Source organism: Ptychodera flava, chromosome 12 (genome assembly GCF_041260155.1).
Source record: "Ptychodera flava strain L36383 chromosome 12, AS_Pfla_20210202, whole genome shotgun sequence".
NCBI lineage: Eukaryota > Metazoa > Hemichordata > Enteropneusta > Ptychoderidae > Ptychodera > Ptychodera flava.
The window spans coordinates 17107843-17128632 of NC_091939.1; the positions used below are offsets into that span (position 1 = coordinate 17107843).

Here is a 20790-nt window from a genome sequence, read left to right on the forward strand (position 1 = left end):
CATAGTCCACAGCGGAAAGTGTCGCGGAAAGAAATAACATACAACTAACTTTACAATATTCAGGTCAGAGGTCGTTTACATTAAGACGGGAAACGCGCAGGTAGTCGTAGACGGGCAAGTACACGTGAAAAGGCGGCTAAAATGTCGAAGTTTTGAATTACATGTTTAACGATATTTTCGGCATAACGACTTGCAAGGAGTTTCTGATATTAAATCTGAAAACGTGAGTAACATTTTTATTACATGACTAGAATCTGGAGTTATATGTAACCTTCGTCATGATGCAGCTACTGTACTGTATGTTACGTGATCCTGCGAATCTTACTGGCGCATGGTGATTACGGTTCGGTTCGGTTCGGCATGGTCATATATAATGATATACTGTACACCAAACCAGCGAACTATGTCCTGGTAGCTTGATGATTTTTATGATAAAAAATTCAGCTGAATCTCTACAAAACTTGCCGTATAATGATCTTTTTCCCCCGCGAGTAAGCTTTTCACAGTGATAGCGTTTCTCATGCCGCATGTAGAGATCATTGCCAGTAACTGTAGTACTACAGGCAGATAAATGTCTGTTACCTGGCGTTTTGTTCTTAACATTGTGCTATGATATTAATATTTGCTAAATTATTGAGTTGACTGAACAAGCGGGACCAAAATATTGTGAAAACTCAAATACCTTGCCTTGATACCATGGATTTTACATGCTGCAATTTTTCTTATTTTGCAAATTGTTACGTCATTTATTTACATAATACATATGTACATTGTTTATTTTCAATATTTGTTGAAATTGCTGTTTACATTTTATTTTATACCATACGTACGGTAATAATTCCTTTGCAGATATGACATCCAGCTCTAAACTTACCAATATTTTCAAAAAAATAATGGTCATCAACAATATTTACATATTATCTAATATATTATTTAGGATTTTTTTGTTATTGATGTATTTGTTTTATATTGTTTTATATTTTGTAATTGTTTTATATTTTATTGAAAACATAATTTACATTATTTTTATTTGTTTATTGATTGAATTGCATTTGCTATAACAGATCATATCTACATATGTAGCTTTCTTGAAAACAATAATGAAAGTGAAATCAAGTGACTATGGATACAGTGTAGTAATATATATAATTCATAAAAATTCATTCATATAAGCTAATTAGTTCAATTACTATTTACTATTGTTGATCAACTTTATAAACCTTACTGTCAGGATCAATACCGTACTCAGTGTTCTCCCCAGAAATTTCTGAAACTGGATCGGCTAATTTGCATAACAATAAATATGTAAATTTTATGTTAATTATGCAATACAAACGTCACTTCATAGCATCAGAAAAAATCCCACAATAAAAGGATAAAGTAAGATCTTTCGTGCACTTTAATCACTTCATATATTACATCCATATTTTCATTCAAAGTCTTCCAGTTCTTTCTAGAATAACATTCAAAATCAGACGTTTTATGTGATCCTCTGTTACTACCAGTACATGTTTGTCTGTAGCCAGGTTGCCATTCTAAAACCATGGACGTCTTTTTTAAACATCCATGGCAAAACAGTCACACGGACAAATTCATACGGGACTAGACTAGACTGAATATTGCACTTACAATTCGGAGTCAGAGGAGCATGCCTGCAGAGAAATATGTTGGCTTTAAAACTCAATTCATAAAAAAGAGAAGCCCGAAAATATTGATACCAGGTATTTTCAAGAACAAGGTTTGAAATTGCATCGACTTCCACTTCGACAAACGTACGAAACTTTGACAACTGCGTAGCGTCGGCCGCGGCCGTGCATTGTGTGGAGCACACCTGAACACACGCGACCTTTGAACCTATCCTACTGTATACCCTAACCGTATGTACATAGCTGCTGTATTCAGATGATCACACGAATGATTATTTTAGCTCATGTAGTTCCTTTTTCTTTCATTTCATGGTGCCTTGAATATTGTAAAACGGGTCATGGGTTTTGAAACTGGATCAAGTGCAATTGTTACATAAAGTCAATCGAACAAATCCAGGCAAGTTACGAATGCGTGACACGAGGTGACACACACATGGCTTCAACGTCATGTTGACGTACTGCTATACAGATCTCGAAATGGCTAACTGGGACACGCAACGATCTGAACACGCGGCAGTACCATACATTTTTGCATCTGATTTTTGTCTCAATCAATCGTACGATTTCAGCCACTTCTGATCGGAATCACTTTTCCTGACCTTCGGATTCTTACCAGTGCGAGACATTGGTGGCAACGGCAGTTCAACCAGTTGCCTATAGTATAGATGCTTTGACCATCGAACTACCTCCATGCTTTGACTGAGTGCCCGCTGGCAAAGATGCAACACCGAGCCTTTCGTTGAGTATACTCCATGTCGTTGTATAAAATGGCCGTTATCTGTACGATCGGCAGCGTAACACATTTCATGCTTTTTGAATTTAAGTTTCATCCGTCTTTGCCGATGTTCATTTGCAATACGGCCGGCCTATTTATTCTCCTCACAGACAAGCGGACAAGCGCGACTTTGGGTGCTTTGCACCCAATAACCCTGCCTCATTGTGTGTAAAACACCTAAAGCATCGACATGAAAGGAGAACAGTCTAATCATTTCACACATTTTGGCGATGGAATAAACCTTTTAATCATCTGGCACGTCGTGTTATCGCCACATTAGAACCGTTTCACACTTGATACGCTCGCTGAAATAAAAGTGACAAAATCGCCGCCGAGAAACAATAGGTCTTCAGCCACACTTATCAGCGGACATGAAACAGGGTCGGCATGAAAAATAAAGGATCGGGCGAAAAAATAAAGGATCGGGCGAAAAAAATAAAGGATCGGGGCCGATCCTGTTAAACGGCCTGGGGAGAACACTGGTACTGTGGAATTTACAGTAGATGGCCAATGAAGGCAAACAAAGCAATCTTTGTGCTTGATACTTACCAAAGCATCCCTCCATTGTCTTTAAAATGGGGCTACTATTGTCTATACAAGACAATAAGTTTGATGTCCTGGATAAATTGAAAAATGTACCACGGTAATCACAAAAAATTCAATAACCTAGTTCCAGTGCTTGGATTTTGAAAATTTAAAAAGCGTTCTCCATTCATGTTACTTGCTCAAAATATTACTTTTTCATTTTTTTCTCATTTTTTCAAGTTGAAGATATATATTTGTTCTTCCAAAAATGTCATGGTAATGAACTTTCACAATATTTATAGTTCTGTAATACTTCAAAAGGTATTACTGTTATCAGAGTCAAACCAGCAGAGTATTGCTGTAACACCATGGTGACTTGGACACCACATGATAAGGTTCTAAATTTAAAAACCACAGATAGCTTCTGACATGACCCAAATACTCACAGCCCCAGGTTGACATCATTTGGTCAGCATAAACTACTTCATGGTCATGAATGCTTCAGGTTGACCGTTCATATGTTTTTTTGACAAAATGTTTATTGTTTTAATGTACCCTAGGTTTTACCAGCCAACTTGGTAAGAAAGCAACATGGCAAGGAATCTACAGCGGAGTAACACCATACATCAGCCACATTCACTGCCACACACCACAACCGATGAGAAACCTTCACCACTGAAGAAGTTTGTCGAAGCAAAGAAACAAATCAATGGTGTCTTCAAGCAGATATTCAAACATCTTGAAGAGAGCTGTCAGTTTTTGGAAGGTGAGATTTTATTACATTTTCACCAACAAGTGATCCGTTTATTAAGGTTAGGAAAAACTCTCTCAAGAATGATCATTTTTAAACAGTTGTACTATTCATTTAGGCATACAGAATGGCATACAGAATGTAAACCCTGTGCTTTGAATATTGTTCCAGTCCAAAGCAATCAGTATATGTACCCAAATTATGTTGTTCATAAACATGATCATGGAGAGATTTCAATTTATCTATGATAATTGTTGATCGAGAATATATGCGATCTTTGATTGTTGAATCTCTTCATTTAGTGATGGGTCAGTTTTAGACAGTTGTGTCAGAAGTGTTGCAGACTATTTTTTGGCAAGAATGAGAGAGAGACTCTGCTGTTGAACTGACATTGCCATCAACCATGAAAGCAATAAGGTTAAATCAAATATACTGATCAGAGATTGGACAAAACTAAATGAATATCCAGCCTAGATTTCTTTGAGTCTTTTACTGCCAATGTTACCTCTGAGTTCAGTTAATAAAAAGCAACCAGTGAGGCATAAAATGATCTGTTTAATGTACTTTGACCAACTGGTCATGACCAGTAGAAAGTGTGTGACAGTTTTTGACTATTTCAATACTCCTTAGACTGCACAGATAACAAGGGTAATTTTCTCTTGCTAGTTTGTCTGTCCAAATGTACAGACTGACCTGACAGCAAGTGTGGCTTGTAATCTTTGAGGTGCCTTGATATTTTTTACGTTCCTTGATATTTAGTTTATTTCCACATCATACTTGATCTAAAATGATTCAATTTTCTACTTGTAGCTAATATTCACTGAAATAATGTTCTTTATTTTCACCCCTGACAGAAATTCCTGATCCACAAACAGTGTCACAGGAACACATCACTGAGGTTACTTCCTACAAAAATAAGGCTGATGGTATTCTAGAAGTGCTGGCCAGAGATCACATGAAAGTTGCCTTCTTTGGCAGGTACGCATACAACCTCAACGTCAACTGACATTTTACATGTTCATGTGTTTAGAAGAAGATGTATGTTCAAAACTTAAAGACATGCACATTCTGTTCCAAAAGAATGATGGTATACAGACTTCAAACATGTTTCGTTCAGTCTATCAAATACTGCAAATATAGTTTCAGTACTTTGACCTGTATGGAATTGTACTTTCCAGGATATAAACATGAACAATCTTGTAGTGAAATAAAAAATCTATGTGCACTGCAGTATCGATTGCGAATCCCATGAAATTAAATATCACGAAAAATCTTTGATACCTCTGGAAGTGTACCTTAATACAAGAATCACTTACACCGTGTTACTTTCCAATCTATTTTACAGGACAAGTAGTGGTAAAAGCACTGTAATCAATGCCATGTTGAAAGATAAAGTTGTACCTACTGGTATAGGACACACCACAGACTGTTTTCTCAGCATTGCTGGTAGTGACGGTGAAGCTTACCTAATTACTCCACATTCATCTGAAAGGCGGAGTGTCCAGGTCTGTTGAAAATAACTTCATGCCATGGTTGTTATGACTAGGTTTCCCTGAGAATGTAGTTTTAACAGGGCCAACTTCAGGTTTGAAATAGTTAAATTACAATGTTTTGATTGTCAAAAAAATGACATGAAGAACGAGATGATGCATAGGTGCGGAACTGATGACACCAAATGAAACAGAAGTGGAAGCAAGTAGTTCAAACTATACGTTCATCAAAATTTGTATCAGTTCCAACCACAACCGATTTCAGTTCAAAAAGTATGATCTGTACAGCATATATAGAGATTGTTGACTAAATTTGAGTAAAGTTGACAAGGACACATTTGAAATTTGCAGATAGCTCGGTTTGAATATTTGTTATGATACTGTAAATGTGATGAAAGTGAGTTGTATCTGAGTGATGGGGACTTTATTTTATCTTTACGCACTAGACTGTTGGACAACTTGCTCATGCTCTAAGCAGTCAGAGATTAGAAGATCAAAGCAGTTTGATTCGTGTGTTCTGGCCAAAGACAAGATGTGCTATGCTAAAAGATGACTTGGTTCTGGTAGACAGGTAACCTTTATCATTGTCAAGTATGGTGATCAGCTGACGTGATGCTTTTCTGATATGGAGAGATCAGTCTTCCTAAGTACATTTGAGGAGTTTGTTAGAGCTCACTCCAGCCACCTTGTTAATTATGCTATGTAGTGATCACTGCTGTCATATGAAATTCACTTCATGTTTATACTTAAACCAAATGGTTGTCAAGTATAGTGTAGTAATTCTATTTGTGACCCTCAATGACCTTATGAATTTTAATAAGTTATTGATGGGCTATCACAATCCAATTTTGGAACCCTGCCAATTAATGGCCTTCAACCAGGGACAGGTGACTTTACTCAAACTGTTCGTTAAAGGAAATAAGATGATATTTTTGTGCAAAAGTAACATTTACCAAGGACCCTCGTCGTCATTCTTTGTTCATTTTCAGTCCTGGAGTGGATGTCACTGCAGACTTAGATAGTTGGATTGATAAGCACTGCCTAGATGCTGATGTCTTTGTACTTGTAGCAAATGCTGAATCTACTCTCATGCGTACGGTGAGTACTGGGAGGCAACATCCTCACGTGGGCATCCTCATGTCACCACAAATATTGTTGTTAATATGCAAAACAAACATTTCACCGAGTCACTTTGGCAAGGCTTTTCGAAAGATGAAAAATGTTTTACCACCACAGTTTCTGTGTTGGAAACTCAAAATACTCTGTGGGCTTTGAGTAAAATATGATGCAAATAATACAGACACAATACACATAAAAGTTTCCTTGATTTCTCGATTTCTATTGGCAGTAGCTAGTGTCACATGTGTTAGACCTTATTAATAAAGTAGCAAAGCTACAGTTGTGATCAACGCTACTTTACAGCTCTTTTTGCTTCATGTTAATTCTGTCTACATTATATCACTTCAAACTAAACAGTGACATTACGATGCATCAGCAAGCATACCGTGTGAGCCACTCTAAAACTAACGAAAACTAAATCATTTGCCATGAGAAATGGTACAGTACTCATCAATGTCTGTATACCAGGAATGAAAGTTTGATATGTCTTTTTCCAGATGAGCATGTCAAGAGAAAAGGCAGATAAAAATATGTCTCACATATTCCCATTTCAGTGAAGATTCACAGTGTTTTCTTCCTGTATCATTTACATCAGACAAATTAAAACCTGCCTATAAATTCATACAATAATAATTAATTTAGTGTAAGTGGAAGGTGAAAATAAATTTTCACATCTACCTTTTTTTTACAGGAGAAAAGTTTCTTTCACAAAGTCAGTGAGAAGCTCTCCAAACCCAATATTTTTATCTTAAACAACCGTTGGGATGCCTCAGCATCAGAACCAGAGTCAATGGAAGATGTGAGTTGCCAAATTATTCCAGTTGCTGTCAGATGAAGAGAGTTTTACCCAATCTTCCTATGTCCTCTGTCATTGAAGTGACAGGAATCCTGTCAATAAGTACTATTGTGAACTCTTAGAACGTGTGTCATTCTGCTATCATTCCCAGCATTGCTACAAAATTGCTAATAAACCTGTGCCAATCGTTCTTTCTCACGCACTGCCCCCTCGTCTGCAATGTACCATTAGAATTAGGAAAATGCCAGTCACCCAATCTTGATACTTTTTAAGAAGAACATCAAAACTTATCTGTTTAGTACAGCATACAGAATAACTCTGACTATGTAAACCACAATTGAACTCTACTCTGGGTTTTGGAGTTTAGCGCTATAGAAATCCATGGGATTTATTGATTGTATCATTGAAAATAAACAAAGAAGATTTTGATACCTTAATCAGGAGTATACCATATCCTCAATGGTGTCATGACATTTCTAACCTCTTTGATTGGGTGTAGGGGACTTTCTGGAAATTCCATGGCATCAGCCTGATACCAGTGCATGGACTATGTCAACTTTTCTTCTGTCAGAGAACTTTTAGATCAGTGCTACATCAACATATCATAGAGAGCACTCTAACACTGTATGTGTCAGTGCTAGATAGAAATTTGCTGTCAGTCATTTTGGTCAAATGAATGACTTTTGGATAAATGCAACTTCTCTACATCTCTCACCATACCTTTTTCCAAAATTCATCTTCACAGGTTAAAAAACAGCATCTAGAAAGGTCCATTGCTTTCCTTGTGGAGGAACTCGGAGTGGTAACCAAGCAACAAGCGGAGGACAGAGTCTTCTTCATATCTGCCAAAGAGGCTTTACAATGCAGGATACAAAAGCAACAAGGAATGCCAGAAGAAGGTTGGGATGCTTTTGTCTAGAGAAAACCTTTTGCTGAGATTTCATGGGGTTTGATTTCACAGTGTGCACAGAGCATGTACAAATAATGTGTAACTGCTATAGCAATTTAATCATAACAGTGTTACATTCCGGGCAAATTTATGAAATCTTAAAAATTATGCTCAAGCTTGAATGACTACAAGGAAAATTTTCAATAGCAGTTTGTGCAACAAATTTTGCATTTTTCTTCCACAAAGTTTTATTTTGATATCAAACATTTGCATTTTATTCCTCTTCACTAGGAGGAGCCCTAGCTGAGGGTTTCCAGGCAAGGCTGTTTGCATTTGAAAATTTTGAAATGAAATTTGAGGTGAGTACTGGCGAAAATTTGATGCTTTTGCCATTGTAGAAACTAACTCCAAAGGAACTTCTAGGTAATCTTCAGAGATATTATTATGAGCAAATCTAAAGTGATGGTAAGATGTGCAACTTTTTGGAAGAGTAAATTCATAGAATGCGTTTATACATAAATCCTTCAACACTGCTATGTATCCTATTTCTATCATTTTCAAATGATAGCATTTGTCTTTTGTAAAGTGAGTACATTCAGCATGAAAGGACAATGTTCAAGAAAACAAGAATCAGTTATGTACAGCTGAAAATATTTCATACTTAACCATACAGGCCTTATCCTGCCAGGCCTATCACTGCTCATCTGCCAAGTCAGTAAAACGGACTATTTTGAGCCAAAACTCATATGTATTTTCAGCTATTTGGCATGCATTATGTAGCATGTCAAGTCAATAGAGTACTTCTGTTTTAAAGCGGCACTTTTCAATCCCTGGTTCTCGCATTAGTGGAGTTCTCCTCCCAGTCAAACACATGGCCAGTATGATGTTTGATTTCTATAACATTAATTACACAAACTGATTTCAATCTTTTGTCACATGTTGCTAATCCTGCAAACAGAGTTTATGCAAGCTTTTGATTGACGGTCAGTTCAAATAGTCAATGGTCATTGATTCCCCACCACAAACGCTCGAATTTCCTAAAACATTGTCTTCCAGTCGCGTTAGACTTTGAATATAACCACAGAGTTCGATCAGCAGCAACGTCACGCTGACCGCTTGGCAGTCTGTCTGGGTTTTTGCGGCCGGGGAAAACTAAAAAGTTGCATTTTCTGGAGCGAGTGCCTGCGTGTTGCCTGTTTGGTGTCCACTTACACAATGAACGCTGCCATACCTTGGCGTCCTTTTAAAGGGAGGCTCCGCCTTTAAGTGGTCTTCCTACAAATGTTTGAATCTTTATCCTTATCAGGGATATGTTACAGCTCTCTGGTTTTAACCAACTTGACCTGGTAGTAACGGATGAACTTGGCAGGATATAGGTTAATTTGTGATAACAACAATTAATATAAAAGGTGGTAATGCTGTTAACATAGTTTTACAACATTCTGATAGCTTTTATTGAATTTGTTAGATTTATGCTTCGTCAATAAAGCCAAAACTGAATGTTTGTGTTCTGTAGGAATGTATCTCAGCAACAGCAGTAAAGACCAAGTTTGAACAGCACAGCAAACAAGGAACACAAATTGTAGAACATATACGAACCATCATGGACGACATACACCAGAAAGCAACACAGATGAGGTAAGAACAAACAACAAAATAGTGGTGTCCATGTTTACCAATGTTTGCACAGACGCGTGAACAAGTTGTTTCATTTTCTCAATGGTTAGCTCATATTTGGTATGTATATAAATACCAAAAAGAGCTTATGTCACACATGCAAAAGCTCCCAAACTGCCGCACCTACCATCACAGTATTTGGTGTACAGGTAGACCCAGGGGTTGAGATGTGACGTTGTTCAAATGAACATGTCAGTGTCAAAAATATGCAAATGAGGTAAGAAAAGGGAAATCCTGCAAATGTGCAGGAGTGGTGGCATTAACTGAAACAGCCCACACATCTGAGTTGGAGATTCTGTAATCTCTGACCTATTTGTATGCAGTGTACCTATTATGTGTAGGAGTGGTGGCAGTGATTGAAACAGGCTACATCACTGACCTTGAGTCATTTCTTGCCATTGTTCATGAACTGATACATATTGGCAGACCTGAAACCATGAAGGACTGTGTTGAAACATTCCTCTGCTAAGCCTGTTCCTAAAGTTGACCTCCAGTACCTAAAGTTTCAGACCGTATTTACTTTTGTCATTCTTGTTTTTCTGGTTTAAATATTTCTTGATGGACCAATTCAAACCAAATATGAACACACTGTCCTTGACGGTATTTTTTCCCTTGTGCATGCTTCATACATTAAACTTGGTGATTGTCACTGACTTAACCTAATAGTGATTGTGTATGGTACAGCTATGTGTATCACAATAATCTGCTGTGTACCTTGATAACCATGCTGATTTTGAATGACTAGAATTGAAAAGGGATAATTCAAACTTACCTCTGAATTGAAATTCAAAAACTTAATGAAGTATTTGCTTCTTTGTTCAGACTTGACCGTATTGAACAGAGGAAAGAAAAGGGAGATCAGTTGGATTACGTTGAAAAACAGATGAAGATGTTGACCCAGGAGTGTAAAGAGAAAATAAAATACTTGGCTGAAGAAGTTGAGAAAAGGGTGAGTTTCTTTTCTTAAAGTTCCTTGCCAATAGTAATCTTACCCTTTAAGGCTACCATTTCAAAATTTTATGACATGGTATGTGTTTACTTTCTAAATTTACATAATGAATTTCATCCATAAAGTGAGATTTTACTGATCCTGTTCTTTTGACCGTGTCATTCTTCTCAATGATTGCCAGACTTTTGCTTTTGTCTGTTGTCCATACTCACTTCCACTGTATACATATAGTCAATGTTTCGTAAACCCTTTCCCATTATTGTCATTTAATGTCTACATGTACAATAAACTTGCAGCTGCTGTTGGTGTATTTTATATGCCATATCTTATGCAATGACAGTTCACATTATTTAGGGTTGTTCGTCTTTTTATCCATCTACATGTTAGAGTCTGCAATAGTGTTTTATTTATCTCTTTCTCTTTTTCGAAACACATTTTCTTCAATGTTACTGAAATCAGAGATCTTTTGCAACATTGATCACTAGATGTCACTGAGCTTGAAAACTTCACACTATGAATTCTGTTACTCTGTTTTTCATTCTGTACACAGAATTGTATTACTCATCCACGATATTTATATACCTCCTGTGCCATCCAAGTTTCACTTTGATTATGTTTTCGTGGACATTTCAGGTTTCCGGTGAATTGATAGAAGAGATCCGAAGACTATCAGTCCTTGTTGATCAGTTTGACAAGCCTTTCCATCCAGATCCATTGGTGGTCAAACACTACAAAGATGTAAGTTATGTGATCTAAATTATTCTCAATTCTGTTTCCTTACCAAGTGGAATTTCTGGAACGTCTCATTTGAACTCATGACATCTTACAAACATCAACGTATAAAGCTATGAATAGGATAGTTAGTGGTTTGTATAATTTTGATACTTGGAAAAGTTAACACCAGACAGCTGATGGGCTTTTAACAGTTGACATAGCCAATCAAATGGAACTTGTTGAAGATAGTTCAGTCTGCAAGCTCATCAAAAATGAGTATACATTCAACTGAATTCAGTCTGGTAATTTTTAAACTTGAACCTCCAGAGATAAAAAGGTGAAATTTTAAATGAAAGAATCAAAGTACTGTATTTCTTTCTAGGAGGACACTTGTTAAACCCTCTCACTTGAGTCTTCTTGAACAATGCCATTGTTGCTGTGTTGGGGTAAATGTTGATGGAAATCTGTAGATTAAGTAGAGGAGAGTGTAGCTTAAATGGAAATTAGCACAGTACAGGCCACATGGCTCCTGCAAATATAAAAAAACTGAGTGCGACAGTGTTTTTGTCAGGGATTGTGAGACAATAAATGTTTAAAGGTTTTTTCATGGTACACAGTGTTTGCACTGATTGCTGGTCATATCTAAGATGCAGGTAAAACAGTGTTTGCAAGGAGCCTAAGTGAAGTTTTTTTGTGCCATTTAAGATCACCAGTATACAGGCAACTATCGTAAACATTCATCTCACAACTGTGCTCAAACTTGATACAATTATCTTGATTAATGTACATTTATATACCCCTCTATCTATAATCAGTGCAAATGTATGGACAACCCAGACATACACAATTTGTTGATTGTTTGTGCCAGCTTATCTTGGTGTTTTCAGAACCAGCCAAGAGTTTTAACATTAATTTCAAACGGTAACAATGATATGTTCGCAGGAGTTACAAACTCACATAGAGGATGGAATTCGACGTAACATTTCTGCCAGATTTTCTGAAGAGCTCAAAGAGTCTGTAGATGCTGCTGGTAAAGACATGAAAGGTGAGTATCCAAACTAATTTATCTTCAGAAACTATATGGGACAATGTGAATCTGAAAATAGTTTTAAAGACACATACACACATCAGAGTTAATCCTTTTCTTGCCAGACAGTATCACTTCTCCAAGTCAGTGAAAAGCGGTATTGAGCCAAAACCAACATATTTTCACCCACTTGACTTGATCTGTTATAGCAGCTTTAATCCATAAAAACCATGTTTACAGTATTTCTGTTGTGAGGGACCTGCAAATGGTCAAGGTTTAGTTAAAACGCACTGTATGGGACATGTTGTGCTTCACTAGTTTTAACCAACTTTACCTGATGGTGGAATTTGAACTTTTAGATGAATATAATTATAGACTGTGCCATCACCTTGGAAGGATATGGGTTAAAGGTCTATGGTGTATTGTACATCATCAGTGTGCAGTTTTCACTTTTTTTTTGAATAATGAGAAACAGCAAAAATTTTTGCAGTATTTCTTCTGCAAGCACATAATTGGCAAAAATGGTTTTCAGATGATGTTTTACTTGTGCAAAATAGTTCAGTCATTGATATGAAAACTGTGGAAAAAAGAATGGATGTTGAGATGTTTGTCATAGAGGAAACTTGAACAAGTCAGAGTATATGTAGTGAAATGTGCCAGTTATTGACAGGGTCAGTACACTAGTGAAAAATCTTTGACAGTCCTTGAATTGTAAAGCTCCTCAGAAGTCCTGCAAAAGTCCTTGAAACTGAAAGTGAGCTGTGGAAAATCCTGGAAAATTTATAATCCGCGCACAGTTTTCGAAAATGACTGATCAGTTGCGATATTATAAAAATGATATGTTGTAAAAAATCATATCTCAAAAATGGCATTTTGAACCTTAAAAGTGCTTGAAATTTGCTGAAAAAGTCTTTGAATTTACAGAACGAGCACTTCAGTACATTGTATTTCCTCTATTTCTAATAATCTACCCGGTTTTCTTTGTCTAACTCAGAGCAACTCACTGCACTATTGCCTGATGAACACAAGTCACAGAATATGTTAGTATTTCCAAGACAGGACTTCAATCTCAGCTACAGACTTGAGTGTAGAAACCTGTGTGGTGATTTCCATGAAGACTTAGAGTTCAGGTTCTCCCTGGGATGGACAGCTTTAGTCAACAGATTCCTAGGACCAAAGAACGCCAAGTTGGCTCTAATGGGACTCGATCATGTGGTAAGTTGAAAAATATTTTGAACTCGTGATAGAGTAGTTCTCTGTTGTTTATACATGTATTTAGAAGGTGGTGAATGTAAGGTGAAATGATAGTGTTGGTGCAAGTAGATGCAACACATCAAGATTCATTTTGGATCCACGTGTGAAAAACTTCAGATATTTACACTGATGACTTGCAAATCAGAGAGAGAAATATTTGAAATATAGACAGTGCCATCACAATAAGAAATATTACTGAAAAGACCTGAAACCCTCTCAAATTGATATGAATAATTTTATCTAAAGAGACTTAAGTTTAGAAAGTGTAGTCAGTATATATCGAGGTGGAGATCGATACTGTGAATAATTTGTGGCCATTTTGAAAGTTGAGTAAATGTAGAGTCCACATTACTTACTGTGTATAAAAATAGTTTGAGTTTGGTGTGTGTCCAATTCTTGTATCACAATTTTATCTCTGTCTTGTATCAGATGCAGTCATATATGTATCCACTCATAATCCTCTATTTAATTTAGCATATGGGCTCCCATTTTGTTTCCAGAGTTGATGTAGAAGTAAAAAACTCATCTTCAAATAAACAATGATTAGTAATTTTACACCAAAAATATAGTAGTGAACATTAAACGCTAACCCATGCTCTCTGACCATTAACAGATTCCCAGACCACTGCCGTCTGCATCTGGTGAAGTGTTAGAAGCAACCAATCAGGACGACTTGGCAGTGTCTGTGATGACAGGATTGGCTGCCTTGACGTCACAGACATCCATGGGATTGATTGTAGTTGCTGGCATTGTAAGTCAACATATAACAACACTGTGCTTTATCATTGTCGGCATTCACACTGCCAGTGCATACAACTGTGTTTCATTCTGAAGTCTGTGTTGTATCCAGCTCTGTCAATAAACATACCCAACTATATGCAACATATTGTGGTGTATATGAAGATAGAGGGATTAATCTTCCCCTTGAAAAAATATTTTTGTCTTTCAGATAGAATATTTAGACTCAAAAACTTTTAGCCTACAACTTGTTGGGGTTCATTTCAAAGCTAATAGAGTAAATCAAGTTTTTACCCGCTTGTAGTTTCGTGAAAATCAGGAATTTCACTTTTCCCCATAGAGATAACACAGGGATGGCAGCCATTTTGAATTTCAAATATTGCTAAATGTTGGATAATTTGTTTCTGTAGTACCAAAATTTGCACAATCATGTATTGTGCAAACTGTGAAATCTGTTCCTATTAGATTTCCTCATTGAGTGCTGAAAGTAGACATTTTAATGAATGCATTATCAAATTTTTCAATCAATCAAATGTTCATATTTGTACCCAATTATCTTTATTCTTAAGGTAGTAGGTGCCTCAAAAGTGAAAGACCTAAACTTTTGCTCAGTGAAACTTTCAATCATTCTCGTACCAATTCAAAAGTAAAAATTCGGGTTCATCATGCAAAGTTTGGCACCAGAGAAACAAATTACTTGTATGTAACATTTACCGATATTTTAAGTTCAAAATGGCTGCCATCTGCCATTACTGTATGGGGATAAATAAAATTTTCGATTTTTGAAAAACAAAAAACCAAAATGGGAAAAATTGTTCTTACTCAAAGAGCTTTCAAATGAGCCCCCACAAGCAGTACATCAGAAAAGTATTGAAAAAATGAATGCACTAATATCTGCCCTGGAGGTACAAGATGGTTAAAATTAATGAAACACAACATATTCCATATGATGTATTTTAACATAATACTGTATATTTGAAGGCTGTTGAAAACATAAATACTGTAAACTTGATTTTTTTGGACAAAAGATGCTGTAACATACCAAGCCAAGTGGGTGAAAATACGTCATGTTTTGGCTCAATACTGCTTTTTACTGACTTGGCTGATGGGGAAGTGATACTGTCTGGCAGTAAAAGGGTTAACCTTGCACCAAATGGCACACCATGATTCCTATATCAGTTTAAGGATGTTTGCTAATCCATTTCACAGGTGTGGAAAGCTGTTGGTTGGCGGTTGCTAGCCGTTGGGCTAGGCCTGTATGGATGTGTTTATTGCTATGAGAGACTGACATGGACCAATAAAGCCAAGGAGAGAGTTTCAAGCAGCAGTTTGTTGACTATGCCACAGAGAAACTACAACTAATGGTCAATTTTACCAGTTCCAATTGCAGCCACCAAGTCCAACAGTAAGTCACGTATCACAGTTTCTCTTAAAAACACCTGAACTATACTGCAACTACAGTCAGCTTGTCATGTTGTGAAATAGTTGCAGATTTTTATCACCAGGGTGTAAGACACTTCTGTCAGACTGTAGGATATCAGACAACAGTCTTGCTGTATGAGAAGATCAATAAAATATCATTTGAACCCAGGGTTGAGAAAATGAATTTTGGATTCCCCTTCGGAGAGATAGTGTGCTCCATACCTTTAAATCCCTTGCGAAATGAAATCTTGTGAAGGATTCATTCTTCATCACCTCATATTCATGACAGCCGATCTTTTCACAGTTTTCCCACTGTGCTATGACAACCATCATAGACAAAATAAGATCTGGAATTGGTCACATTCATCCAAATGTGGGCAACCAGGCCTAGATGTGATATAGAAAAGTACTGTACAGATGTGAGGGTGCTATCTCCAATAGTATTACATTGAGATGTAAATTAACCCTGTTGAGCAGGACTTTCTTTTAACCCTATCAGAACTTTCCCATCAAGTAAGGATTTAGGCCTGAAAGGGTTACGGTTTATAATAATGTTCATAATGTCTTAGTGACTGAGCTTTAATTCTAAAAGATTCAGATGTACAATTATTTCTCGTCTGAAATTATTCCTGTGGCAAGTTAGGACTAACTTCACTTGCACTTCACTAGAATACATGAGAAGTTCACCCTGCAACTACTTTTATCAAAAGCTTTGTCATTGCATGTAAAGTGGATATGTGTGTTTTGATTTTCAGAGAGCTGTCCAGTGGTTTTGCTCAGCTCTGTCATCAGATTGATGCCGCAAAGGAAGACTTAAACCAACAAATCAGCACTCTCGATGAAGAAGTGAAAAAATTAGAAAAAGTTCAAAACAATGCCAAGGTTTTGAGGTGGGTCATTTTGCAAGTGTCCACCACAGTTTTATTCCCATTCTTGCTGGGAACATTAATACTGACTTGGAACACAGATTCTGCCCAAAGATGTCCTAGTGTAGGCTGATAATCTTTCCATTAACAAATTTTAGCACTGTTCACTTGTTTTCTGTGGCAAAGTTTTAATCCTGCTGAAGAAAATGTGCTCAAACTTTATCCTGCTTGAGAATACTGCATTGGTTTCTTAAGAACCTTAATCAAATGAAAGAAATATTTGTATTTTTTTACACATTTCCTTTCACTGTCTATGCAGTTTCTAGAGTATAAAGCAATCATGTATGAATATGTCATTCATCTGTCTTTTGATTCTCAACAATGTAGTGGCTCAGTATAACTTTACAATGATTTTCGATTGTGTGATTATTCTATTGATCTTACATATGCATCCTCTACACATTTGTCATAAGGGAACTACTTGGTAACCGCTACCAGCAATGTTTATTGAAACCCCTTACTCATGCCTCTGTTTGCTCTTCTTTCAGGAATAAAGCTGGCTGGCTTGACAATGAACTTGAGAGATTCGTCTCAGACCATCTAGAAGCATCGTCTAGTTAATATGGTTTTATCAGTGAAGTGTGTGAAATATCTTCTGAGATTCTAGGCAGATTCAAAGCAGAATTCTGATCTCACTCGCGTCAAAAATGTCTGTAGCCCAATTGTATCTGGATTTGAGTTGCTTTCAATATTATATCCTAAAGGCTGACATATTGCAAATATTGCATATAATATTTCAAAAATGTGAAACAAGTTCACAGTGTTGTCTGAGTGTGAAGGACAGGAAACGATGATGTTGAGAGGGTTGTCATCAACAATACTCACATAGTGATGATGTCATAATACTGTCAGTCACAAATTGAAATGTGCACAATGAACTCAATTTTAGTTGCCTCATTTCTTTTATTAATACCAAAGAACGTCAAAAAACTTGTATGCTTTCAAGTAGGACCAGTGTATATGCTATCAGTGTCCAATATTTGTGCAGAAAAAGTTAAAGTTTGTGCTGTACTGTCACGATATGCCATCCTGAAAACATGTTACTCATATTTGGCAGCCTATGGTATACATTATTTTCCAAATTACATAGTGATATACAATTCTATCAAGCTGTCTTCAAGAACAAGTAGATGTTACTTAAGTGTGTAATACGTAATACTGTGTAATTGCCTGTGTTCAGATCACACTTTTGGATAGAAAGTGAAAAGGAAAATAATGTTCTCTGCTCTCTCCATTTGATGGTTCTGTCAATGGAAAAAAAACTTTTCTTCTGTGATGTGTGCTGATATGCCTGCAAAAAGAATTGCATAACAGCCCCAGAATGTAGTAACCCTAAACAGGAAGTGTCGATTACCCCTGCCCTGTTTTATTTACAGTGTTTGTGTGTGCCAATAGTGTTTTCTTTAATGATTTTTTTTATATCCAACAAAGTTTATACATATATGAAATTAAATACAGAAATTAAGACAAAGGTAATAGGTATGCTTCAAATCTTGCCATGTACTTCATATATGTAGTAATATTCGTAATTCATCTTGACAATGAATTCAAACTAGGATGAAAATCATTATCTGGTAGTATACCTTGTATGGATGTATACAACTCATTGGTGCAGTAACTTTTTTTATTTCTGTTATTTTAAATATTCTCTAATTGAACAAAACAGTTTCTTTGTTAGGGTAATTTGAAGAGATCGCATATATGTAATTATAAATCAAACCATGAGTTCTTAGATTTTTTCCAATGTGAGTGAACCCCTTCCTCTTCAAGGTTTGCAGAGACCAGTTTAATCATGCCAGACTAGAAAGACCAAGTGAAGCCAATATTTAATGTCAAACTGTATGTTAGTGACTATGACATGACACAGTGATAAAATGACAAGTCTCCACACAAAAGTGGCTGTGAAATTTTACATAGAGACTTCAAATAGTTAACCACAAACCAGCAATGAATTGACAACAGCTTTATTGATTCACAGAATATTCTTTACCAATTGTTTTTGTACTGTAGGAAGTATGTTTTAATAGGCCAGCATCAGTGCCATTTTGGACAAGGATGTTTATGGTAAAACCAGTTTACTTCTGTAATGATTTAATGGTAGTTGTCTCCAGTGCAAATCGAACATTTGATAAACAAACAGTATAATTTCTGATGAATTTATATATCAACTAATTTATTTGATCTGTCCCAGTAATTGGCAAGTCAGAAGTATTAGCAAAGCAAATAACAAAGTTATTCTTCAGCAATGGGAAGTAATGAGTAGAGAGTTATCCCTACTAGAGATTTGTGTGACCTGGGAAAAATATCTAGATTCCATCCTCTTTCAGTGTTGTGCACACAAATGTGTGACATCACAAGCAGATATCAGGTCATCAGCATAATTGTGCACACAAATGTGTGATGCCATCAGCAAATATCAGGTTATCAGCATAATTGTGCACACAAATGGGTGATGTCACCAGCAGGAACCTGGTCATCACTCTTGACACAGAACTCTCCTACCAGTGTCGTGACCGCTTACATGAAACTCACCCCATTGTAAGTTATTTACTGTTCATTTTAGATTTTAGTTGTGGCAAAATGAAATCACAATTTTAAAATGAAACAATGTGTCAACAATCATAGGAAATGAACTGAATGTTTTATTTTTTGTATTTGATTTGTTTATGCCACCCAAGCATAGAATAATTTTACAGTCATCTTTCCTGTCAATACATGCAATACATAGTAAGTATGCAATGTTCGTATATTCAAGAATCGCACATGTGCATTTTGTACAATAATAGAAAGCATGTACATATTGTCAATTTTTTATCATTTCGTCATTCCTAGTTCAGAGAAGAGTGCCATCTTTCCTTTGTGTGCTGTTTCAGAAACACGTCAAATTTTAAAGAAATATTGAATGAATTTATAAAGTGTTTGCAGAGTGTTTTCAACATGTATCAACCAAGTCATTTAACTTAAGAAATGCTGTATCACAATAATCACAATTCATCCCTTACCAAAGAATAAAATCAAATAGTTGATAACAGTGTTCTCCATTGCTTTGAAAAACAGGGATGGCCAATTTGCATAATAATTCATGATTTGCATATTCTTTTGTCATGAAAATATAATCTATTGTTTTTGCTAATTTACATAAAATTCATGATTTGCATATTACTTTATCATGAAAATACAATCTATTGTTTTTGTCAATGTACATTATTCATCATTAGCATTTTCTTTTGTTGAGAAAATATAATCTATTGTAGGTTTATTAACATGTGAATAGATTACACAAAAAACGGGGGTGGACCAACCCTCAAAATACGCCTGTGGAGGACCCTGGATTACAATCGGATAGACCTGAATGAGAAATTCCTCATCAGGAGTACATCAGGAGTAATGCTGTATATGAGTTTGATTGTAAGATGAAAGACCTAGATTTCTTAGAATTCTGGGAAGTCTGCCATCGATAAGCAAAGCAGTATATCGATGAATTTCCATCACATCATATTTCCCTGTCATACCACAGATGACATTTGAAATGCAGGTCTGTCACAGATGCATGTGTAACGTGTTCTTTTACAGATAGGTATTTTTTACTTAGCATATTTTTTGGTTCATGTGTCTTGTAAGTTGTGAATTATGTACTCATTAGTCCCCCGTTTCTGCACCAAGTGTTGTCATGACAACAACAAATTTGATGCTAGCTGATGAAAGTTTGTTTCGTTAAAGCTGTACATAATGAAATGCCTGCCATGTGTGTTCTAGTAAGCAGTATGGTTTGTACAATTCTCTGGATGCACTGCATGTAGTAGCCAGGTAACTTTGCACATTTTGCTGTGTACTTGTCACTTAGAACTGTGACGCTGTCATGAATAAATTACAGTAAACTTGACGGTATCTCAGACTCATTCATTTACTAAAGATACCTTGAACTTATCTCTTGCAAAAGCAGATGGATCCAATATGGTACATTGCCACAATGCTTGTTGCTGTGGTAGGTAACAGTTAAAGTTTTTTTCTTGACATAAAAATACTTTTACAGCGAAATACATTATTGCCTGTAAACTCTTTCCACAAAGCTATGTTCTATGCTGAATCTCG

General features: G+C 36.2%; 1 protein-coding gene across 1 annotated transcript; it reads left to right on the forward strand.

Moving 5' to 3' along the window:
• The first annotated feature begins 84 nt into the window (after positions 1-84).
• LOC139145213 (mitofusin-2-like) lies at positions 85-20581 on the forward strand. The gene is given in 19 exon segments (XM_070716214.1): positions 85-223; positions 3507-3712; positions 4552-4675; positions 5043-5202; positions 5634-5758; positions 6177-6285; positions 6998-7105; positions 7848-8001; positions 8283-8350; positions 9508-9629; positions 10491-10617; positions 11251-11355; positions 12274-12376; positions 13353-13573; positions 14226-14363; positions 15560-15659; positions 15662-15755; positions 16528-16662; positions 17187-20581. Coding segments are annotated over 18 exon segments (2241 nt in total). The 5' UTR covers positions 85-223; positions 3507-3537; the 3' UTR covers positions 17260-20581.
• Positions 20582-20790: the final 209 nt, after the last annotated feature.